The sequence below is a fragment of the Rosa chinensis genome, chromosome 5, assembly GCF_002994745.2.
Source record: "Rosa chinensis cultivar Old Blush chromosome 5, RchiOBHm-V2, whole genome shotgun sequence".
Taxonomy (NCBI): domain Eukaryota; kingdom Viridiplantae; phylum Streptophyta; class Magnoliopsida; order Rosales; family Rosaceae; genus Rosa; species Rosa chinensis.
Genome location: NC_037092.1, coordinates 12,532,428 through 12,557,668, shown reverse-complemented (window position 1 = coordinate 12,557,668; position 25,241 = coordinate 12,532,428). Strand labels below are relative to the sequence as shown.

Below are 25,241 nucleotides of genomic sequence, written 5' to 3'. Positions count from 1 at the left end.
TCTCGAGCTATGTACTTTAAAAACCTGTATAGCGTTTGTATATAGCGTAAAACTCAAAAACGTGTACAAGCTCATCTCCTACAAATAAACAACACCGAATTATTCAACTCTCTAAAAGATTTACAGAGGAAGCCTCCCAGTCTATAGGCAGGGTTTAGAACACTCCACCTCAAAGCCCAAACTTTATAGGCAACTCCATCACGATTAAAAGACGACTAAATCAATCGATAACTTTAAAATGTGACAACTTTTAATTCAAAAGTTTATTAATAAGAAATAAAAAGTTTATTAATAATATTCTTTAAAAAAAAAAGTTTATTAATAAGAAATAAAAATAAAATGTGATAACTTTTACCATATTTCAGATGCTTTAGATTTTTTCAATTATTAATTATATATATTATTCATCTCATCTGATATGATCCGCCGCTCACAATAAATTCTCGTTGTAATATAATGATTCGTTCTTATGTAAAATTATAATGGTCAGGATCATTTTTATAGGGTTTCGAATGCCCCGTGCAAATAATATTGGCTTGCACTTTGGTTTGGTTTTAGGATCATACAGTTCATACTCGTGCACATACTTTCTCCAGGAAGAAACTTTTCTTCGGTTTCCATAGCTTAAGCTTTCGATACATGGTAGGTTAAACTGAATGTTGATAGTTTGTACGCCAACAATGGAACACCTGGAATTTCGGTATTGTTTTCTGTGATTCGGATGGTTGCTTCATTTCCAGCCATGTTGTCTAGATCCGTGCCGCCGATTTCATCTCCAAAGCATGCCAGTTCCATGCCCTGCAGGAGACTTCTCTTGGCCATGACCATGGCCTAGTGCCTTTCTCTTCTTAATTTCTGGTGACGGACATTGTAAGGCAAAAGGCTTCTCTATTTTGCCAGACAGGCTTCATCCCTTTTGCTAAAGAGGTAGCTCATTTACTTGCTCGGAAAGGCTACTGCTACAATGCATCAGAATTTGGTCCCTTTCGAGTTTCAACTAGCTAGCTCTCTCCACTGTTCAACAAGTTCTATTTTCTTGGAACAAATTAATTATCTACTTCTTAGAAATAAGAATTGCTTGGAGATTAAATAGAGCTTCTGCATACATATTAGCGATGACAATGCTTTTCACGTTCAACTGATCATTAAGAGTCGGTTAAGAAAAAACTACATGGACACGAGCTAATTAAAGATCTAATATTAATTCTCTGCGAAGAATTTAAAGGCTAACAACAATATATCAAGGTCTCGCATTCATACATATTACTAAGCAGCTTAGCAGTTCAACACTGATAGCGGCATCATGGATCCTCTCGCAGCAGTAGACGAAGCTCCACCGAGCATAACCCCATTTGGCTGAGCTGAGCCACCACCAACTCCAACCCCAGCACCACCGTAACCAGAAACAAAATTGCCATGTTGCCCTTGCTCCTCGTGCTGCTGCAGCAGTTGTGTCGTCCTTTGTGGTGGCGTTGGCTTCTTTCGCTTCTTCTTCTCATAAGCAATCCCTCTAGCTTTGGCCTGCGTGTCCCTCACTTCCCTCAGGTACAGCCTCACGGCGCGTGCGCCGAAAGGGTTTGTCTCTGGCAGCCCGCCATTCTCCTCGAACGCTGCCCTCAGCCGCCCAATGAGCGCGTCCAGGCTGCCCCAGGCCTGCCGCAGCGGGCAGGGACACGGCGCTGGCGGGTGGGGGTGGCCGTAGAAAGGGCAGGCACTCCCGTGGACCTTGGTCTTCCCGAACTGGTCCAAGTACCTCAGAAACTCCAGCACATGGGCTCCGCTGCACCGTGACAGAGTCAGCGGCGGGCGATGGTTCTTCAGATACTGACCAAAAGTGATCCAGTCCCTCCTCTTCTGCGACTCGTAACGGCTGAGCTGAGGCGCCACAGGCAGCGACGGTGCCATGAACGATTGGTGATGGTGGAGGTGGTGGTAGGTCTCCGCGCTCGAGCTGCTGTTGCTGGAGCTCGAACGGCTCACCGCCACTGCAGCAGCTGCCGCGGCCGCCGCTGCTGACATGTTAAAAGAAAAACTAGGTATGTAGGATCGCCGGTGTTATACCAAGTGTTGGATGAAATATCTCGGAGAAGGAAATGGCTTTGATTTTGGAGATTGGGGTTTTGGATTAGCTAGCCAGATATGAAGAGAACGATGAGTTACTGATGGAGGAGAGATATATAGACGTGTAAGAATATATAAAGTAGGGGCCGAGCAAGGAGAAAAGGAGACATTATTTCAGAGAGAGAGGAATGAAGGAGGACGGTAGAGAGGGCCATGAAGGAAGGAGACAGGGGAAGGGAGGGCCCGACGCAAGGTGATGACAGTTTGAATCTCATCACTTCCCAAAACGTCAAATCTCTCATGTACGAAACCAGGACCTTTAATTTTTGCTTCTTTTGTGAATAGTAAGCACTAGAGGAAACTTGATCATAATATCTGTAAGTCTGATTACGCTGGACGTGACTTGGTGGTGTAGACTTTTGTGACCTAATTTTGCCATTTTGGTGTGGCAATTTGAAGCTTTTCGGCCTTCTCCACCTCCCTAGACTATTGCACAGTACATTCTTTGTTCCAAAGAAAAGAGTTTTGACTGTTTAAGGTTTTATTAGGCAGATGTTTTATTAGGCAGATGAGATAGGAGTCAAGAAACAGTTTAGCAGAGTGTGGATATATATGTTTATAAAGAACCAATTAAACGAATACAGCCGAAGTTAATGATGCTAGATGAATATACGTACAGGGTAAGATGATGATTCCAAATGTTACTCAGGGGCATGCCCAAGTCCTGTGAAGTCAGTAATTTGAGTTATATGTATCCGTAAAATTGTCTTTTAAAGTGAAAATTTCAAGTTATAATAATTTTAAACGTATGATTTTTGTATATCTAGGTGTTTAAATCGGTAGATTATTTCTTATAAGTAGCCAACATTAATAGTTTTTACAGCTTAGTATGGAACCTTCTTGTATTAAAAAAATGTTCAATTGTTTAAGGTTTACTAAGCAAAATTGTGCAAAAAAAAATGGTGAAGAGTTTCTATTGTGGTTTAAATCTTAAATGTGTTCCCGTTAATCTTATGTGCATGTTTTTCTAGGTTTTTGATTATTTGAGCTACCAAATTTATATATTTTAAACTTTTTGTATATTTAAGTATTTGTATCGGTATATCATTATTTTAAGAGACAACATTGACCATTATATGTAGGTTTACATGATCTTACAAGATTTTTAAAATAAAATGATATCATAAAGTTATAACTTTACAGTTGCGTATTGTTAAAATCTCTTTTATTTCGCCATCACTTGATGGAATTTTGATTTTGAAACACTATCAATAATATGGTGCTCATCATTCGAGTGGAATTATCAACTTTTACGACTTTTATTATCAAATAAGTAACATTATGAATCACTCCACAGTAGAAAGATTTTGTACCTTTTAGCTAGAACAAAGTAAAGAAAGGGTAGAAGGAAAAAAATGGGCACGTAGAGAATCCTCAAAAGAAGCATTTGTGGAGGTAAAGGTAATCAAAACCCCAACATGATTAGAGTACACGGATCACTCATATTGATTGACAGTGCAGTGGCAACCCCTGCCCAAAGACTTTTGTTGCTTCCTGCTTTGCATCTTATTTATTGTAGAGCACTGAAAATGAATGAGTTGGGTAGAATAGAGTTGAGGAGGAGAAGGTGGGGGCAATGTTCCATCTTGTCAAACCTGTCAAATCCGATGAGACTAGGGTACTTGATTTTTCGTCCTCTTTTTCTTTTCTCCCTCTCTTATTTTCTTTCTGTCCACTGGTTCTGGTTTTTCCGATTGAATGAATCAATCACAGATCAGAAAAGACTCTAACCGTAGTCCCACTTTTCATTGTTGCTTGCCAGATTTGGCTACCCAGCACTGGACTTTTTCACGTGGGTCACCAAGATCTCAGCTGCAAATCCCTTATTTTGGTCTAGGGTTTTGCTTCTATTTCAAAAGCCGGAACAGTGAACAGTAAATAGTAAATAGTGCACAGTAAACAGTCTTGGTGTATGCCTAGAAGGGTTTCATCCTCATGTGCTTTTGAGACCTGTAAACGATGGATGTGGTTTAAAGAAACGGCCCTGGATGAGTGATTGTTCTTTGCACAAAGGTTTTCAATTTGGTGCAAGAACTATAGGGGTAGATAGCTAGACAAATTAAGCTGTCTCTGTCACACCCAATTAATTAAGAAGACGCATTTTGTTGTGACACTCACGTCAATCATAACTTTTGAATTTTGAAACGGATTAAAATGAACTGGAAAAATATGATATCGTAACATTAATCATTAATGACTTGCAAAAAAAAAAAAACATTAAGAGCAAGTTCACTCGTAGTCAAAAAATGTTAAGGTCGAAAAGTCAAAAAATCGACCAGTCAAGTAACTATTCACTACCACTGGACATGAGTTTCCACCCGTTTTTTTCTTGACCGGTCAAGACTGTTCATTGATTTTTTTCATTGTTTCACTGTTCAATTTTTTACTGTTACCTATATAATCATACATATTAATTATATACCATTAGATATTCACATCAATTGCAACCAACGGCCAAGATTAATTGACCGTTAGTTTTAAAATTCCAAAAGCCCAACAGATGACTGCCACGTCCTTGCATCTGTCCCTCCCGCGCTAGGCGACAAAAAAAGGCTCCTTCACGCGCGTCTGCACCATTCAGCCTCTCCCCTCCTTCGGCTGACATCACCCATGTTCACACTTGGGCCAAGCTGGCAGCTTCTTCGACTGGGCAAGAATTATGTCAACCCATTGCCCTTTTTCTTGAACTGGATCAAGAAAAGCTAAATCTTGGCTGGTCAAGGACAAACCGGTGGAAGCCACAATTTCAACTTTGATGACTGCCACCTCACCAAATTCATGTTTTGCCCAGTCAAAGAAGAACCGCTGAACTTGCTCTAATTACACATACGTTGTATCCCTGTGTGTACACATGTATGAAAACTACTTAATGTGACCTGACCTTGCCACACCAAAATGATGTCCGATAGAAGAGGTAATGTGTTGGTAACTGATTCCGAGTTTCAGACCGAGCAATATTTTAGCAGGAACGGATATGAATGATTGTAATTGGGAAGGATTAAGAAACAAGGCTCAGAAACAAATATCTTAAACCCTAACACAGATTATCATTACAGAGCTATTTTGGTGAGAAACAGTCGAGATGTTGAATTAGGACAACAATTTCTGGTACATGGATAAAGTTGTTTGGGGATTATAACAAGATCATGCAAAACATCGTCATCACTAAACTTGTCTACTTTAGTGACATTTTGATGTAGTACGTTTTAAACTTTTCATATAGGACTGCTATTTATTCTAAAAAAAAAGTATCATTGTATATGAAAAGTTTTATATTATTAATTTTCTTTAATATTTCATTTCGATTGCAATACAAATTGTGAACCAAATTTTTTTTAGGTGATAGTCAGGTTAATTGGGACTTATAGAGTCAGTAACAACTATATTAGTGCAGTTGTCTAATTTTTTCAGTAATGCAAAAAGATATTAGGTTCAATTTGGACCGAGTGATTTCAAATTTAGAGATTTTATTCAAGTATGTAAGGTCCATTGCTTGAGTATAATTGTATACTGTTGCGATCTACCGTTATCAAGGTATGAGTTGGAAGATGAATAAGAATACATATAGATTTCAAGGTCTGAGTTGGAGCCTTGGGGAGATTAGGGAGTCGTGGGCGATAAGAGAGAGCACCAACAAAACGGAAGAGGACTAGGGTTGGAGAGAGTAATGGGAATTCTTTAGCTTATCCAGCGGCTCCCCTGCATCGACCGTGGCTCTCTACCTCACCGAAGAGAGGCGGGTGCTGCCGAACGGGATCTTGAGGTCACAAGGGTCCTGCTCTGTGATTGGTTTTGTTGGTTTAGGCTGAGTATGATTCTTCGCTTCTATCAGGCGGCGGTGTCGGTGTGGAAGATAGATGTTGGGCGATTGGCATGGAGGAAGGAGCTAGAGGCCAGATCATGGCAGCGGTATGCCTTGGATCATATGGTGCTAACTTCTACTCTACAATGGGTTGTTAGACGAAGGCGGCAACTGTGGTGGATTTGGGTTCTCAAGCTGGTGGGCATGGCGGTGGCAAGGTACAATATTTTTTTCACCAGTTTCTCGGTGATAGAATTGGTGTGGTTTGCTGCATGGTATCATCGACTTGGGGAGGCATGGATTTGAGGTGGTGGCCTGTCAGTTGGGTACCTGATGGCAAGGAAGAGGAGTACTGTGGCAACGTCTCTTTATTTTTGGTTAGTCTTGTTTTTAGTTAGGTAGGTTAGAGTCTTGTTTTTGTTGGCTAGGTTCTTTTGGTCAATAGTTGGTCCCTACTTTGTTGAGGTAAGGTTGGGTCAAATTGATATGCCATAGAGGTGGTATCTTTCCTGGGGACGAGTTGTTTTATTTTTGATTTTATCTTATGGTCAATGTGCTGACAAGTTATCCTTGTACGTGGTCTGGCTTCATTGGGATGCGGTGTGGAAGAGGGCGTTGGTTTTTCTAGCAGTTGTGTGTCGTCCCGAACCCGAATTCACCGGGTTACTAGTCATTTGGACGGTAAACAACTTTTACTTTCACTTTTACTGTCGTTTCAATGCTTTTAGGGGGCCCTAAAAGTTGACTTTTTGTTCGGGTCAAAATTTGAGAAAATTTCCTTCATGAAAGTTGTAGAGGACGTTAAACCGAGCGCGTGCATATGTGGTGCGTAAAAATTGGACTTAGTATGTGAGAGTTATGGCCAAAAATGTAGAATTTACTGTTCATGGTAAGTTGTATATATATGGAAATTACTGTTGGTAGATTTCCATTTTTGGAAAATCTACCTAGCCCCCGGTAACTTTCTCTTCTCTCTCCCCGACCCTTCCTCCCTTTCGGCCCGATCTCTTCCCCCTCCGATTTCTTCCTCCTCCGGCCGACCCAGAAAGTAATCCGGCCACCCCCAAGCTCGGTTTCTTCCCCTTATCACATCTGTGGAGGTATATTACGGTGATTTGGCCGGAGAAGCTCGATTTGGAGCGGAGGAAGCTTCGGTGGCAGTTAGCCATTTTTGCCGATTTCCGGCGATTCCGGCCACCTCTGGTCACCATTTTGCCGTCGAAGGTTTGGTTTTCCACGGAGATCATTTCGCCCCTAGCCTCGAATCAAGATTTGAAGTGTAGAGGCAGAATTGAAAATCTAGGGTTCTTGATTTTCTGGGTTTTCTTCACCGGTTGAATTCGACTGTTTAAAGGTAAAATTGGGATGTGTTGTAGTTGAGAAAATTGATCAGTGTGTTGTGTAGGTGCTGCTGTCAAAATATGGTGGCCATCGGAGGTGGTTGCCGCCTGCGCGTGGGTCCCACGCGCCGCCACTGTGGGTGGCGCGTGGAGGCGTGTTGGGCTGTGTTTTAATTCCAGTTTTTAGCCCATTAAATCCTATAAATATTGTAGAGCTTATATATGAAATTTGGTGAATTTTGGAGAAGCTTGGAATTAATTATGAATTTTTGAAGTTTAGGGTTTCGATTATCGAATTACGAGAATCCGGCCGTCGGATATCTCTCGGTTCTGCCTTGGAACCTTTAAATTAACGAAATGGTATTAGTGGTATAATTTGGGTTGCATCCGAGGAGAAGTGGAGATGTAATTATGAGGATTTGATTTTGAGAATCGTATTTAATTGTTGAATAGTTATTCATGGAATATAATTGTGTACAGGGCGATGTACCGAGCTATTGCTCGACGAAGGAACTCGTATGCATGGTCGCCTAAATAGTACTGTGAGTGGACATTTGTTTTTAAATTAATTCCGCATGCAGTATTATTATTATTTTCTTCCAATTGAGATTTAATTATGTTTTGAATATTTGAGATTTAGTTTATCGAGATTGATTTATGGATTACGAGATTAGTATTGAAATTCCTTCCCGAGGGCTTTTAGTAGATTTTTGAGATAGTCATTCATGAGTTATTGAATTGAGGAATGATTTTCGGGAAGTGACTGATTCAGAAAATATTATGAGAATTTTGGATTTCGAATATCGGTTTTTATGAGGATTCACGAGTACGAATGTTTCATCGAATATTTGAGCATGATTGATTTATCGAGATTTATTGAGCTTTGAGCTCCGTACTTATCAGCTTTGAAGTTAGATTGAGTTTTCTTCCGAAAGCATTTATTGATTTACAGAGTATTTGATTTTATGCTTTCGAGGATTTATTGAGATATTGAGGTTTGATTTAGTGAGTTAATCCTGAGTTATGCTTTCGGTGAATTATTATTGATTTATTGAAGTAATACCGAGTTTCTTTCCGAAAGCAAGTAATTGAAAGAGGTTATTTTCAGTTTCTTGAGGAGGCTATTCAGTTTATTAAGGAGGCCAGTTTTGGCGCATGCGTATCTTACCTAGTTGGCAGTCCCTTCTAGGTAATGGTCTGGTTGGCAGTCCCTTCCAGACTACAGCTCGGTTGGCAGTCCCATCCGATGCGTCACCTGGTTGGCAGTTCCTTCCAGATGACATGAGGTAGTTGGTCGGCAGTCCCGTCTACTACATGTGGCTAGTTGGCAGTCCCATCTATCCACCGCCTCCTATTCCGGTTGGCAGTCCCTTCCGATGGGTCATCTGGGTGGCAATCCCTCCTAGATGGCATGAGATGACTAGACAGCAGTCCTTTCTAGTCATCAAACGAGCCTCATGAAAATGATGTTTTTATAAGGATTGAGGATGAGATTTTAAGAGACTTCAAGATGTTCTTATTACGTGATTGAGATTTCAGTAAAGAGGATGATTAAGAGTGTGTTCAAGATTGTTACTGCATGCGAGGTTTTAGAGAATAACTTGGGAAAGCATTAAGTTTTACTTATTCATTTGAAATTACTTATTTTTCGTCCACTCACTCTAACGGATTTTAAATGTTTTCCCCTGGGCCATTCGGTTTTAAATGCCCAGTTTGCAGGCCAGTTTAGCTTGAGGTCGAGCGTACTTGGGGTTGAGGCATAGCTGTCATAGCTTCCGCATTATAAAAGTATTGGTCGTTTATCTTGTATTCTACCTTCTTGTATGCTTGAGAAATAGATTGCTCTGATATCTCTTGAGATTAATATTCTTAAGTTTCAGAATTGTTTTGTGATATGAGAGATGTTGTGATATAGGGAGCAGGGTGGCTCCAGGAGAATAAGGATGGATGATTTAGAAGTGTAATTGTTTGTTTACAGGTTTTGGGTTGTCCATTTTTAGGGGAAGTTCTGTCAAATTTTTTGGTAGAATTTCTTCTAAGGTGGGCCCCGCAGGGCCTTTTCGGATTTCAGGGTGAAATCCGGGGCGGGTCCTGTCAAGTTGTCTATGAGGTGTTATCGAGATTCTCAGGATTATTTGTAGCTTGTGAGGTTGGGCAACCAAGTTTGTTAGGAGTTGGGCTCTTTTTTCTTATAGAAGTCATTCTTAATGACGGACCCGTAACTAATTCGGTCTTTAGGGAAGAGAGTGAGGAGTTCATGTCCACTACCGGTCATTCCCATATTATGTAATCTTTGATTATTTTCAATAAAGGATTCTTATTTTTTTAATTTTTTCATTTAAAAAAAACAGGTCAAAGTTGGAAGACGAAAAAGAAAACATATAGATTTCAAATAACTACTTGCACGTATATAATTATTTAAATCCAATTCAAATGTAGTGTATACACTCATTATATATGCAGTTATTCTATATACATTCCATTTAATTTTCTTTTACCTTGAAATTTGTAGTCTCTAATCACACTGAAATTATGCGTTAGTTTTTCCTTTCAAAATAAAATTCATGCTAAATAACCGTGGTATAATTGACAATTTGACATGAAATCTGGTAGGGTATTAAGGTTTTTTTTTTATTCTCTTCCCCTATCAAGCTCATACTTGGAGTCACTCTTTTCACCTCTCGCCTTCGTATCTTTTGTTTTTTGATAACTTGAAAGTTGGTTGTATTAGAGGAATTTTTTTTGTAATTTTATTCTGTTTTTTGAAAAATAAAATAAAAACCTATTAAGATTCTTCTAATTTTTTTTTCGATGAAAGATTCTTCTAATTGTTTGCATGCATGTGGCAGCTGCAACCTGCAGGCTATGCTAAATTGAGTAGAAAAATATAAATTTATTCATTGTTAAATTTTGGGTAACATGATCTTTCTTTTTACCATGTGTGTATTTTGGTGAAAGAATAACAAAAGTGGACCGAGTCTCATGTGAATCACCAACTTTCATATGTTAAAAATCTCTGGGCGATCGACAGAGTGTTTTAAAAACAACTGTGAGTACACAATAATTAGTAGTTTGTAAGTCGAACTCTTGTTACTTATAAAATAAAAACTAATATCATTAAATAAAATAGAAACTAAGCTTAAGAAACTGAGTCATTCACGTACAAAACTTAAATCAATATAACAATCATACTTGAACATGATCTAATATATATCCATATTCTATTAGAAATATCCAAAATGCGATGTACATAGAAAGTAAGTTTTTAAAAGAATAAATGTAGCAAGCGAACTTATCGATGACTTGAACCCATGACCCCGCTCTTATCACTTATATGAGAGAGAAGGACCTTATCGATGTCGATAGATAAATAAATCAAAATGATATATCATGGAAAAACACATCATATGGTCTATAAATAATGAACCCACACTCTCATCGTCTCTAAGTCTTACACTTTCCCTTCCAAAAAAAAAAAAAATCTTCCACTTTAATCTTCTAATCAAGGCACATGTAACACAAGGGACTTCTAGCATGTTTATGAGTTTATCATATCTTCAAAATTAAAAAAAGAATCCGAAGCTCACGAGGATAACTTATCATATAAACAAAAAGACCGGATCCGGAACCCAGTCGTTGGGCTTGATTAAGCAATTTGGGCCATTCTCATTGGCTCCGAGCCTCCTCGTCCACAGTTCAGTTGTCAAAAACCTCTCCCAACTCTTGACTCTATTCTCTTCTCCCAAGTCCCAACACTCCTCCCTGCATTGTTTCCATCAACCTTTGGCTTCTCATCAAAATCATATCAAAGACCAAACCTTTAATCCATCCCACGTTTTTTGACGTAAGTATATTGCTTCCCAAGTCTTTTGTATGATCGATCGCGCTTAGATTTTGTTAAAGTTTGAATCTTTTTTCCTTCCCAAAGTCAATCTATCTACTGCTTTAGTGTATTTACATGTAGAATCTTGATGACCCAGATGTGAATGGCTCAAGGTGATGTCCTGAAATTGGTGTTTGCGGTTGGAGTTTGGTGTGCTGCTTACGTCACCGTTGCTGTTCTTGCTTCGTTTCGTGTTTTAAGCTACGTCTGCAGCTGCGCGCTATGAATCTGGTGCTGAATGTCAAGTGGGTCGCGGAGTATCTGCAATGGTGATTCGCAAAGCTTTAATCTTGATTTTGTGTTTCTTACATTCATAGCTACTGTATTGCTTTACTGTCTTGCAATAGTTCATATTGTATAGTATTTGTTCATTAAATCTGTTTTCGGATTGATTTGGTGCTGGGTTGTGAATTGCATTGTCATTGATGAAAGAATGTTTAATTGAAAGTTGCCCACTCTTTCTCCAACTTGTGAACTTGAACCCATGATTTCTGCTTATTTTAGTTTTTACAATATGGGGCGGCTTCATTGGTTTATTTTGTTGTAAATTGGACGGGCGAGTTTCGTTGGTAGAGTTAAATTGATGCATTACTACTCCGTTTGCAAAGCTTCATGATTGAATTGGTGAGCTCTTCTCTCACTTCTTTGTCTAGACTGTGATAGGTTCTGTTGTGCGACTGGATACTCATCTTGGATTAGTGTCTAATTTTCCATTTGGATTAAGTCAAAATGAATATGAATTTTGTTTGGCCTTAATAGACCAAAAGGAAGTGTTCGCGGAACATGAATTTTTATGGGAAGCTTGGAAATGGACCTGAAACCATTAGGCTATTAGAGAAATGCGTGACAGGAGTTTCTGAATGAGATGTGGGGTGTAGGTAGGGAGCATTGGGGAAGCAAGAGGTGATTTGAAATAAGAGGCTTTCATGGCCCTAGTTTAGGGTGTCATTTTTGGTCCTTATATTAGGCAGATTAGTTCAAGTGCTTGTTTTTCTTTGTATCTGTGCAGCAGTCACCTGAATAACTAAAGATATTAGATTTCTAGTGTATTTGTGCCGATTTGAGGCAGTTCTCATACTGCTACCCTGTGAGGCATTAGACGTCTATGAAGCCAGAAACTAAGTTTTCATTTTGGGCTGACTAAAGATGATTGATGCTACCAGTAACGATGAATAAGAGATTCTGAATTTAAATAGGTCAAATGCAGGTACTCTTTATTTTTTATTTTTGTTTAGTTGATAGTTTCAAGAATCATCTATTATTTTTATGAGCATCTTATGGGATGTATCATGAGTTAGTCATGTAATGGCTGTCTAATAGGACCTTAAACCACTAAATTCAATTCATCATGGATTAGCTTCAAACTAAATCCAGTTTTTCTACTCCTATGATCTGTCCACTTATTCAGCTAAAAAGTATAGTTTGTACACCGGCCAGAGGTTACTGTTTTATTTGGTTATTACAAAAGGGAGTTGTTCTGGGTATTGGCCTATGTGATTCCAACATTAGATTCTGAAACTCCTTAGTAGATCCACCATATCCTGTGCTACCGGCAGTAATACTTGTGTTAGATCTATCAATTGTTTTTAAATTTTATGTGGTTGTACCGGTGACAGTTAAGAAGCCTACTTACATGAGAACTGTAGTTGAGTGTAGAATTGATTAGATCTACTTTTGAGCTTTGATATGATAAACCTATGGGAGTTGTAGGAAAGGTTGTATCAATTGACATAATCTAGTTAGTCTGTTGGCTGGCTTTTCTCAGTGTAAATGGCTTCAAAAAAAGTAGTTTTCTGCAAGCCAGATCTTTCTTAACTAGTATCTTTCTAAAGCCATTTTACACTCTGAGGAAACCCAGCCAACAAGATGGATTTTGATTTATATCACATGTGGTTAACTTTGATGTTTTTGCTTCTGCAGCTTACAGTTATTCTTGGCCCGACTGGTTACACTATTGAGAAGAGCCAGGAGAAGATTCAACTAGGCATTAAAGGGCTTGAGAATATCACAGTTGTGGAAAGTTTCATTTGTAAAATTATACGGAGTCAGACAATAAGTTAATTCTAAATCAGGCATTTATGCGAGTGTGAATAGTTAACTGAAAATGAGTAATGAGTTTGTTTAAGCAATTCTCCCAATTTTCTTTAACTGGATACTTGGTTATTTCTTCTTTTTGCATATATCTTTGGTTTTTGGGATCAAAATTTGTTATGTCTGCCAGAAATACGGCCGAGTCTATACGGTCAAAACAATCTAGAAGTCTAGAACCCTACAAACACAAGAATTAGTATTGCTGCACTACTTTTTGCATATATATATATATATTGGAGACTTGGTTATCAGATTTACCTTGAATGCTACTTAAAGTGTGTAACTTGCTTTCAATGTTCTGTACTTTTTAAGTGTCAAAGTAATCGGCCGCTGCTATATCAACCACTGCTTTGCTGTCTGCCACATCCACCACTATGATACCTCAACCGCATTTGTCACAATCTCTGAGTAGTTGCTTGTCCAAATGACCCTACGTCCACCCACCATTTCCAAAATATAGCATTTCAGTGACCTCTGTTTGATATTGGATTAGAACCGCGTGTGTTGGATGTGGCACTCTAATGAACTTGCACAAGAATTTATACGCCAAGTTTTCATCAAGGTCTTTCTTAAATTTTCACTTATGGTAATTTTTGAATCATTAAACAGATTCTCTTTATATTTTTCACAGAACACAGAACTACACCAAGACGTTGCTTCTTACTATGGAAGATATAAATATTTCCCAATGAAGCTTACTGAGATGGTAAGCCAAAAACTGTTCCCATCCAATGCACTACTGCAGATTGTAAGCCAAAAATTGTTCCCATAAAAAAGTCTTCTACTTTTACTTTTTGTTAAGAAGATGGGCAAGGTAGCGAAGTTCCTCAAATGCATGCATTGTGTCTGCATCAAATCCTCCTGCAAACTGCATATCGAGCAAGAAATATATCTCAATCTTCTACATTTCTAAAAAGAAACCCAAAATTCAAAATAATAAGCGCTGAGGACTTTCTTCTTATGCTAACAAACCTGATGAATTCTGAAGGCAAATCTCACTCCCTGAAGCAGCATATAGTCCATTGCAGGGTCTTTCTCTGTTGCCGCCTTTGACTGTAGTTCCATAGCCACCCTCTTCATATACATCTTTGCTAGCTTGACTGAGCCAAACTTTATCTACATTGACTTTCAATTAGGCGTTATGCAAAGGCGAGAAAGGCGTTCAATTTTCTATTAAAGACAATAATAAAGTGTACCTTGCTTAAAATGCCATTGTCAAGCATCCAGTCTGTTGGTATTTGGTAATCCCTACAATGACGCATCAAGGACTCCCTTGTTCGGAGAATATTGTAAACTGTACGCTCCATCCTGCAAGAGGTAACAAAACACTGATAAGTTTATGTAGATACCACGTATTGCTTACAAGAAAAAACACTAAAGATCGCTGCTTACTTCTCAGACAAGGCAACCATTTTCTTGAGTGCAATATCACAGGGCAATCGAGTATCATCTTTGAAAGAAGACACTTCAAGGTCCAGTTTCTTCAGATCTCTATAGCCAAATGCTGCTTCTCGCAGTGTGTCTGCTTTCTTTTCTGGCCAATCAAAGTGCTTTAGGACTGCTCTTTCGTCCACCTTTAACATAAGCAAAGCATAATAACAAGGAGTCAGCAGATCCTACAGATGGTAATGTTGAAAAATATGCAGATCTTTTACTAACTGGACATCAAGTTCCTTTATGAATGACATTCATATTTGCCTAATTCATGCTTAGTATCTCATTGCCATCTGAACACTTCCACCTTTATACTACACTAGGCAAAATATATTGCAGACACAACTTAAATTAGTTTTTCTGGCCATGATTCATAACAAAGATCAACTTACAAGAAAGCAAAGTTCATCATCGAGCCACTTCACAAAAGCCATAACATCTTCAATGCTATGATATACAGCATTGTTCACCTCTCTTATCAGTGAATTTACAAATTCTCCTTGAGTCTCAACATCTGCCTTTATCTGCATTAGAAATTGGTGATCACGATCAGTAAGGACTCGCACTTACTGTAAGTTTGGTTCTACACTATCTCATTGTTGTGAAAAATAGGAGCTAGAACAAATATTTGCTGGTTATATATTTTAAAAGGGTAGCATTCACCAGTTTGATAGAGTTTAATTGGCAAAGAATCAGCTTGGAAGTTGAACAAGTTATGAAAGGAAAAAGATAGCTTGAGCAGAAACCGCACTTCGAACAGACAGAATCAAACAATCAGGTATGCGAGCACTTACAGCAAGCAAATGTGATGATCGGTTCTCAATTTCTCCAATCATATTACTACGAACGTTGGCAACATTCGGTGCATCACAAATTCCTCCAGTTGAAGAATCCTTCCTGGAATCTCTTTTCATGAGTGAATGATAAAACTCAACTACTTGTGGGGCTCTTTGCACCGTTCCTGCAGTACTAGTCCTCACTGCGAACTTAGGAGGAGGTGGAGGGGGCGGAGGCGGTGGTGGTGGAACTTTCATAGAGTCATCCGCTTTGGTTCCACTAGAAATAGAACACGAAGGCCTGGGAGGGGGATTCGGAATGCGCAATGCCCTTTTCTCAACATCAAACGAAGCCGGAATTTTATGGATTTCATGGCATTGAAGCATACCCAAGTCATATTTTTGAGAAGCCACTGGCTCTATATCCTTCTCAATTTCTGGGGGACACATAAAACCATCAGATTGCCTTCTCTTATTAGTCAGCACCAACTCTTCTGCAAAGCATTTGGATCCGCTTATCGAGTGTCTTCTTCTAGGACTTCTTCCTTCATCTGAATCAACCCAACTTTTATCCAATAGCTCATCTGGGGATGATTCCATGTTAGGCAAATCCTCATTAGCAATAGGCCATTTTTTCAGCTTCTTTAACAAATTCAATCTCTTCACGCCCTTGTATTCCAAGTACTCATTGCTCCTACTTGACAAATCTCCCGCTGATTTACTACTCCTATCAATCGAATTCGGGCTTTGCAGCTTATCAGAGTTCTGCAACTCATTTCTTAAACACGAATTGACCCACCTAAGGTAAGCTAGCTCCTCAACCTCATTCAACCTATTCATCTGTAAGCCTTCAACTTGTTTACACAAATCTTGATTTGTATGCCTTAAAATAGACGCCTCGGCTTTGATTTTCTCAACAATGTCACTCTGATAATAACCAATACAGATTTCAATAACCAAAAACAAATCAACCTAAACAGAACCAATCACAGAATTTAAGTAATCAATGAAATTAAAAAGTAAGTACCTCAGAAGCTTTTGCTAGAGAAGCCAATTGGGCTGTCAAAGCGGAAAGTTTACAAGCAAGGTTTCTCTTCTGAAGCTGTAGCTCCTTGTTTAATCTTCTCAACTCTAAAACCTCCATCTCCACACTCCCTGACGCCGAAACCACCGTACATTCTTGGTCTTCTCTCTTCAACACCTCTTCGCTCCTCTCGGAAATCGATGCTAATTGCTCAGCTAGACTAGCCTTCTCCTCTTCCAGCACCTCAACTTTCCTCATCACACCATCAACCTCTCTCCTTTTCTCCTCCAGCTCCCTCTCTAGCTCCAAAACCCTCGGATTTCTCCTACATTCCGAAAGCTCTGCCTGCAACTGAAACTCCCGCTCTTTCGAATCCTGGAGCAGGTTCCTCAAGTGATCAAGCTCGAGAAACAAGTCCCGCGACGACTGTCTCCGGTGGGTCTGGTACATCTGAGGGTGAATCTGATTAGCATTGTTGACTGAGCAAGATAAGTCTCCGATCAGCGAACGCTTGACCCGTGAGTGAGCAGGGGCTAATGGCAATTGGGTCTTCGGATTCGCCAAATCGCAACCCATTAGCGGCGGTTTCTTGCTTGTAACTGCGTTTAGCACCTTGGTCTTCTTGTCTCCTCCAAACCCTTTGACTATATGAGATCCCCATGAAGACGCAGACTTCAACTTTGAGGAGTTGCTGTTGCCCTTTGGGTTTTGAGGCCTTGGTGCCTGGTTTTGGTCAGAAAACTTGGTTGCTCTTGCTCTGGTTTCAGATGGGTTCTCTTCTCTCATTGTGAAAATCCAAACTTTCTACACAAATGGATTAAATTTTGGAATATTGGAATTGAAGCATGGGTTGGTCTTGAAACACAGTGAGCTATGAGACGGGTGAGGAATCAAGTTCAAATTGTTTGGGGTGAAAGGTTGGAACTTTTGAAGTATAAAGCTTGAAATGGAGCTTTCCTTGCTGGGTTGTAGACTTGTTTTATTGCAAGCTCCGATTCCAAGGTTCTGGCGAGAAAAGTGGCAGCTTTGCTTTATTACTCACTCCAGACTCCAGTGTTTGAAATTTTGAAATTTGAATGTCTCTTGGTACGAGGGTGCCTATGCAACGGTCGTGCTCTGTGCCTAGACCCCACATCCATTGGGTCATTGTGATTTAGTGACGAGGGCGTTAACTATTTTTTATTTTTCTGTTCTATTTCTAGTTAAATTTTAAATAAACTTATACTCGATTGCCGGATGTGGGTGGTGGCTCTAGTGGCAGTGGTAGCTAAGATGGTGATGGATGTTATCGGAGGTGACAGATTAAGGTGGGTAGATGTAACGGCCTAATTTATACCTCTTTAAATTGGTTACGTTACAGTGCCGCAATCGTTTAAAAACACAAGCTGAGAAGGCTTAACACATATCCAAATTGAGTACTAAAGGTGTAATGTTATAAATAGTCCATGTCGTTCACTAATCTTGGCCTTTTGGTTTCAAAATGTCTAATGTTGCTCTTGTGGTTTGCAAAATTGATTAATATTAATTCAACTGTTAATTTTTGACAAATCAGAATGTGTGTGCAAATCATGTGCAAGGATAAACTCGTTATTTCAATCATTCAAACATTTTAGAAATAAATATACAAAAGAAAAAAAAAGAAAAAAGATTTGAAAAAAAAACAAAAACAAAATACATTATCAATGTCAGTCCAATTGATAATTTTTTAATAATTTTTTTTTTCTTTATTTTCAGCTAATTACGATATTACAAAAAGTTTTTGTCCTTTTACCCCATTTTTAGAGATTCTTTTCCTACTTACCCCATTAAGTTTTTTTTATTCCCTCTTACTCAAAACACTCTAAGGAGGTCTTCCCTAATACCCCATTAAGATTTTTTTTTGTTTTTAAATTTTTTTTAATACCATTTTACCCTCACCCCTTTGTTACTTAGAGAGAGAGAGAAAAAAAAAATGGAAGAGAGAGAAACTATAGGAGACTTCGCCGAAGTCCGGTCACCGGCCGCCGGATTCCGGTCACCGGTCACCGACAGCCGGATTCCGGTCACCGGTCACAGGCTGCCTCCCACCTGAATTTGCTGAAAATCTCACCGGAAAGGTTTTTTTTGACCCCAATAGACATCTATTGCCCCATAATAGAGAGGTAATAGAGGTCTATTGCCCCAATAGTCTATTGTCTCCCAATAGATGTCTATTGTCCCCCAATAGACGACTATTAGCCATGTATTTTCCCCCAATAGACGATTATCAGTCATGTATTGCCCTCCAATAGACGTCTATTGCTCCCTAATAGGACTTTCAGTCACCAGAATAGGAACTAATCTCCCTAATTTTAGACAAATAAAACTTTGATTACAGAAAAAAAAACTAGGAGATTATATCAATTCAATATGTATATTGCCCCCCAATAGCCGTCTATTGGGAGACAATAAAACATTTTTTTTTAATTTTTTCTTTCCTTTTAGGCCTTCTATTCTGCTATCGAAGTAGAACAATTTACCAAAAAAAAAAAAAAACTCATTCACTAATAGAGAAGCAGTGGCAAATGAAATTACCCATTACTAATGAACTCTCAAGAATTCAACCAATTACCAATGAAAAAGTAGAAGCAGAAAGAGCTTAACCAAACCAAAGCAAGCAAGAACCAACCCAGAAAGCCAAAATCTCAATTTCACATCCACAACCAAATTCCAAATCACCATCCCCAAAAAATCCCCACCTGTGTAACAAACCACCTAAACTGATAAGCAGCCACAACGGCAAACCCTACGGGCACTCTGGCAGACGCTGCCGAGATCTATCATCCCTGTCCGCCGTTTTATCAATCGAGCTCTCGTTGCTCCTCTCCGTCAGCAACTAGATCACCTTAGGCATCAATTCCACCACCAAAACATCTCCAGATTTCTCGCTGTAATCGTAATGAGCATCTGAGATTCTAGAAACGCCAGGTCGGCGGCGGCGGAGAGGTGAGCTTCGCTGATGTTAGATTAAGGTTTCGAGGGAGAGGCTCCAGTAAGGCTTTGATGAAGACGTTGCTGCTCTGTGACGACGGGCACCGGCAGTTGTCCCTTCGAAACTCCTGTCTCCGACATGCTGCAGCGTCGCCGGAGCTTCAGGTCTCTGAAAGACTCGCTCCGGCGAGGATGGGAATTTGAGGAACCGGACGTGGTGTTTGCAGAGAGATAGAAGAGAGAGAGAGCGATCTGAAATCGGGGGGGGGGGGGGAAGAGAGAGAGAGAGAGAGAGAGAGAGAGAGAGAGAGAGAGAGAGATCTGAAATTGGAGAGAGATGAGAGAGAGGAGAGAGCGCGATCTGAAAGAGGAGAGAGATGAGGGAATAAACAATTTGGTTAAGGGTAAATTTGTTATTTTGCTTGAAATTGGGTAAGTGAGAATAAAAATTTGTTGCTGGGGTAAGTGAGACACTTTTAGCTTATTTTGGTGCTTTGGGTCGAGAACCCTATTACAAATTTATCCTCACACATGACCTGCACATGCATTTTGATTAGCCAAAAATGACATTTAGTCAATTTTACAAATGATCACAACGACGATATTAAATATTTTATACCACATGGTCAAGATTAACATTAACCTAAAACCACAAGAACCATGTAAAACTTTTATCCAATTTTAAACAAATGGATTACCGGAAGTGAGTGGTAGCACCAGTGTCCGTGGTAAGATGTCGATGGATGTTAGCAGAGGTGGTAGATTGAGGTGGGCAAAGGTGATATTGGACGGTGTAAAATAAGGGGTTGTATTTGGCTCCAAAACCAGTTCGGGTAGCAAACTGTCTCTTTTGAGTGTGCGAGCGTGCCAACACCTTGCGATGTAGTCGTCGGGGCATCTCTTGACCTGACTTCTTCTCAAGCATTATGGACGATGAGAGCACCAATCTCCTCACAAGGCACTTTCTTCTGCCATTCGGAAAAAGACTTTCGCCTTACGGATAAGGACTTGTGGTGTGATATCTTGTGTTCACCGAATCAATACTTAACGTTATAGGTTAAGTAGAGCAATCACTGGACAGTAGGAGAAAACACGGGTTTTGCTAAAGCGTGACTTTAGCTTCGCTGGGTTGCGAGAGAGTTACCCTTGCTTCGTTGGTTTCAACTAGGTTGAAAGTAGGTTTGCTCCAGAGAGACTTTGATAATCTGAGAGATTAGTTGATTGAAGAGTTGTTCTTTTGTTGTCCCTTAAAACTTGGTATTTATATTAAGGTTTCGACTATTCCTTGCCATAGAAGGATTATTGATTGAAGATTCCTAATCAGTCTTTGCTACCCGAATTCTATAAAGGCTCGTTTTCCTTATGGACTTCGGAATGGGCGAAGCTATAACCCAATACCAAGTAGGCTTATTTTTTGGCCGCAAGTATCGGCCCACTGTGCTCAACCCTCTTAAAAGATATTGCCAAAAATTACTTTTGAGTTCAAGTTGAAACATAAAAAAGAAGTACTGAACTGATAAATATGTAGAGGTGTATGAAACATATAAAAAGAGTCTTCTAGAATGTCTCATTCAAAATGTATTAACTCTCACGTGTAGGAAAATTAATCAACTCACAATCACATTGAGTTGAATCATTTGAATTTGATCACATGACAAAGTCAAATTTTCAATTCCACAAATGTAAGTAATCTACTAATTGGGTCTCTCATGATGACTAGCTAGCATGGTTAATTTACTTAATCATACGCACGTATAACCTACATCAGAAGAATAGTCATCTTCCTTGATAGATGTTAATTTGCAAAACCATATAGCAAATTAAACCAAGATTTCCACATGTAGGAAATGTAATTCTAGAAATTAATTCTTCTAGACCACTTCGCATATTATGTGTGACAAGTACGTATACTTGAAGTTTTTCAATATGGACAATTGAACATTCATTTTTTCTTTATTATTGAACATTCATTTTTTCTTTATTATTGAACAATGATATTCATATTCATGTGTTTAGCAATTAGTTAAGAAAATTATAATTCTTCTAGACCACTTCGCATATTATGTGTGGTGTGACAAGTACGTATACTTGAAGTTTTTCAATTCAACATTCATTTTTTCTTTATTATTGAACAATGATATTCATATTCATGTGTTTAGCAATTAATTAAGAAAATTATAATTTTTCTAGACCACTTCGCATATTATGTGTGGTGTGACAAGTACGTATACTTGAAGTTTTTCAATTCAACATTCATTTTTTCTTTATTATTGAACAATGATATTCATATTCATGTGTTTAGCAATTAATTAAGAAAATTATAATTATGGTAGAGAAAATAATGCAATGTTTGAATTATTTTATATTTTTAATTTTATTTTATTCTAAAGGTGATTCACCATGAAAAACTAATATAAACATACAAGTCTATAAAAATCGAGAATAAAGAGGAGCATGGTCAGCATCTCCAATGACATAAATTTCTTAATTTTTAGTTAAATTTAACTGAAATACTGTGATATAGCTATTAATTTAACAATTTTGCTCCAATAATAGTAGCTATTTGTAAATGATATCATATGTTTTATTGAATCGTAAATTGACATGTTGACAAAAAGAGGAGAAATGAATATAACTTTTTCTAGTTGGACCTCTAAATTTGATATTTAGACCTCCAACTTTTTTCAATTATTAATAGACTTTGTCAAGTCATATGAAAAGACAAATAAGAACAAAGAGAAAAAAATGGAAAAAAGAAAAAGAAATACTCTTCTTACCTCCCTAAATATAACATTCAATTAAATTAATTAATTTTTTTTTCCAAAGTTTCCTTATATTGACATATAGTTTTAAAATTTACCTAAAATAATTAAGTAAAAATAATAATTTCTATACATGACACATAATTTAATATAAAAATAAATTCAAAACAATCTGATTTGAAATTTTCTTAAACTAAATTCATTGAGTATTATAATATAGTTAATACTAGATCTTCCAACCAAAAACCCTTGAAATTCATTCTTTTAACAAATTCAAAACGATTCTAGCAATATATCAAGATCGAGAATCTCTGATTAATTTTGGTGGAAGAGAGACCTACTTATAATAGAGCAATATCATGTGATTTTGATTCATTATTCTTCTCATGATTGAAGATAGAGATCAAAAGTAGAGTAACCGATTGTTGTATCTCATGTTCAAAGGTGTTTGGTAAAAATAAAGAGATATTCTTAGGTTTTCAAGTATTCTAAAAAGTAAATTGGAGGTAAACTAAGTATGAGAGGTCCAAATAACAAATTTGGAGGTCCAACTAGAATCACCCCTAGCTAAATAAAGCTAGTCATTTCAGTAAAAGTTCTTTTTTTTTTTTTTTTAAGAATTAGTTAAAGTTAAATTTAACTCAAGTATAACTATTCAGTTTATATAGTTAAAAATCAAATTTAGTTGCTCTATTAGAGATTTGGAGATGCGTCATGGAGGTGAGAAAATGAATTTGGACTAAACTTCTATTGTGAATGTCAAATGTTTCAAAATCATCGGGGCAGAAAATGAATTTGGACTAAACTTCTACTTATGCTTATCAAGTTATCGAAAGAAAGGATATCAAATGGATCTTCCGTAGACGAATTGGGTGGAAAACCAAAGTCCGCAAGAAACCCAACCATGTATACGTCTCTTATCTCTGCTAATCGACAAACCCAGAAGTTTGACAATATCTAGCTATTAGGCAGAAAATGCGATAACGTATCGACATTGGGTAGTTCTAATTATCCAGGCATCTCCTAATAAGGACTCGATCTAAAAGAGGAGAAGATATGGATGATGAACTCTTCATAGTTCATACTATAAATATGGCCTACAGGAGCCAAGCCATAAACCAGCACTACTAGAAAGAAATGAAACAAACACTAATGAAGTTGCCGAGTTCTTTAGCAGTCGTTCTCTTCATTCTCTCAACCCTTTGGCTCTCAACTACTTCAAATCCCATTCTCGAAAACTTCCTCAAATGCCTTCCAGAACAAACTCACTCCAACTACTCCATCTCTGAAGCCATTTACACCAGCCAAAATGCCACTTTTGAATCCGTTCTGCTGTCATACATCAGAAACGGCAGATATTTAACCCCTACCACTCCGAAACCATTGGCTATTGTAACAGCCAAGCATGAATCCCACGTGCAAGCAACTGTGATCTGTGCAAAGCGGCACGGTTTGCAGATTCGAATCCGAAGTGGAGGCCACGATTACGAGGGTCTATCTTACGTGTCACATGTCCCCTTTGTTATTCTTGACATGTTTCATCTCCGCGCCATTCATGTTGATGTCGCGGATGAGAGTGCTTGGGTTGAGTCTGGGGCTATTGTTGGTGAGCTTTACTACGAAATCGCAAAGAACAGTAAAGTTCATGGGTTTTCAGCTGCAGCTGGTCCAACTGTCGGTGTTGGTGGTCACTTTAGTGGCGGTGGGTATGGTGTCATGATGAGAAAATATGGGCTCACCGTGGATAACATTGAAGATGCTAAACTAGTTAATGTGAATGGTACTGTTCTTGATAGAAAGTCTATGGGAGAAGATCTTTTTTGGGCCATTAGAGGTGGTGGTGGAGCAAGCTTTGGAGTCATTTTGTCATGGAAAATAAAGCTGCTTCCAGTGCCAGCCAAAGTGACTGTATTCAACGTCGGAAGGACCCTTGAGCAAGGCGCTACAGATGTTCTTTACCGGTGGCAACACGTCGCACCTAAGCTACCTAAAGAAATCTTCATCAGAGCAATGCCTCAAGTGTTGAATACTAGTTTGGGTAACAAGACTGTGGAAGTGTCATTCATTGGTTTCTTCTTGGGACAAAGTGATGAGCTTCTTTCATTGATAAATAGGAGTCTTCCTGAATTGGGTTTGCAGAAAACAGATTGCAATGAAATGAGTTGGGTAGAATCTACGGTATTTTGGGCTAATTACACAGTTGGAACTTCCATAGACGTTCTACTTGAAAGGCCCAAGGGGCCAACAGACAGCTTCAAAGGCAAGTCTGACTACGTGAAAGAACCAATTCCAAAACAAGACATAGAATTCATATTGAAGGAGCTACTTAAGATGGAAAACTTGTGGATGCAATGGAACCCTTATGGTGGAAGAATGAGTGAGATTTCTGAGTCGGAAACTCCCTTCCCTCACAGAGCCGGAAACCTGTTTTTGATTCAATACTCTTCGTCGTGGGAGGAAGAAGGGATTGAGGCCACCAACAAGTACCTTAGCTTATCTAGAAAATTTTACAAAATAATGACTCCATTTGTATCCAAGAGACCAAGAGAGGCCTTCCAAAACTACAGGGATCTTGACATTGGGGCCAATTTGGATAATCAGACCATCTTTAATATTGCTAGAGTCTATGGAAGCAAATACTTTGAAGGTAATTTTGAAAGGCTGGTAAATGTGAAGACCGAGGTTGATCCCCAAAACTTTTTCAAGCATGAACAAAGTATTCCACCTCTTGCCTAGTATCATTTAGTTTAATGTATTAGGGGGTGTAAGTGGAAGGTCCTGTATTCGACCCACGGAATAATTAGTGTACATTAGCGTTTATTAATTAGTGTGTACTGTAATATGTATTACCCAGAAGTGAATAAAGGAGTCGAAAGTTTAAATGTAGTTATTTCTAGTAAATAAAGAAATTGACTACCATTGATTTTTTCAATTTGTATTTAATCAAAGATTTTTGAATTGAATTCTATCTTCATAAATATAGCAAATATGTGCAGATCTCTAAGCTTACACGTTCAATAACACGTGTGTTGGAATTTTTCTTGTTGACACATAGCAAA

The 25,241-nt window shown here is 38.5% G+C and overlaps 3 protein-coding genes and 1 long non-coding RNA gene across 4 annotated transcripts; 2 read left to right on the top strand and 2 right to left on the bottom strand.

The window, feature by feature from the left end:
• Nucleotides 1-1,116: 1,116 nt before the first annotated feature.
• LOC112168259 (protein LIGHT-DEPENDENT SHORT HYPOCOTYLS 4) lies at nt 1,117-2,234 on the bottom strand. The gene has a single exon (XM_024305383.2). The coding sequence runs from the start codon at nt 2,017-2,019 to the stop codon at nt 1,276-1,278; it is 744 nt and encodes a 247-aa protein (XP_024161151.1). The 5' UTR covers nt 2,020-2,234; the 3' UTR covers nt 1,117-1,275.
• An 8,702-nt stretch (nt 2,235-10,936) lies between these two features.
• On the top strand, nt 10,937-13,294 carry LOC112202127. Its single transcript, XR_002937127.2, has 3 exons — nt 10,937-11,107; nt 11,244-11,415; nt 13,067-13,294. It is a non-coding gene; the product is annotated as an uncharacterized LOC112202127 (long non-coding RNA).
• A 512-nt stretch (nt 13,295-13,806) lies between these two features.
• LOC112202126 (protein CHUP1, chloroplastic) lies at nt 13,807-17,473 on the bottom strand. The gene is made up of 7 exons (XM_024343044.2): nt 16,475-17,473; nt 15,466-16,374; nt 15,064-15,195; nt 14,630-14,811; nt 14,434-14,545; nt 14,210-14,353; nt 13,807-14,105 (listed from the first exon to the last, which is right to left on the bottom strand). The coding sequence occupies exons 1-7, from the start codon at nt 17,255-17,257 to the stop codon at nt 14,025-14,027; spliced, it is 2,343 nt and encodes a 780-aa protein (XP_024198812.1). The 5' UTR covers nt 17,258-17,473; the 3' UTR covers nt 13,807-14,024.
• Nucleotides 17,474-23,265: 5,792 nt separating this feature from the next.
• LOC112165825 (berberine bridge enzyme-like 17) lies at nt 23,266-25,114 on the top strand. The gene has a single exon (XM_024302495.2). The coding sequence runs from the start codon at nt 23,320-23,322 to the stop codon at nt 24,916-24,918; it is 1,599 nt and encodes a 532-aa protein (XP_024158263.1). The 5' UTR covers nt 23,266-23,319; the 3' UTR covers nt 24,919-25,114.
• The last annotated feature ends 127 nt before the right edge of the window (nt 25,115-25,241 follow it).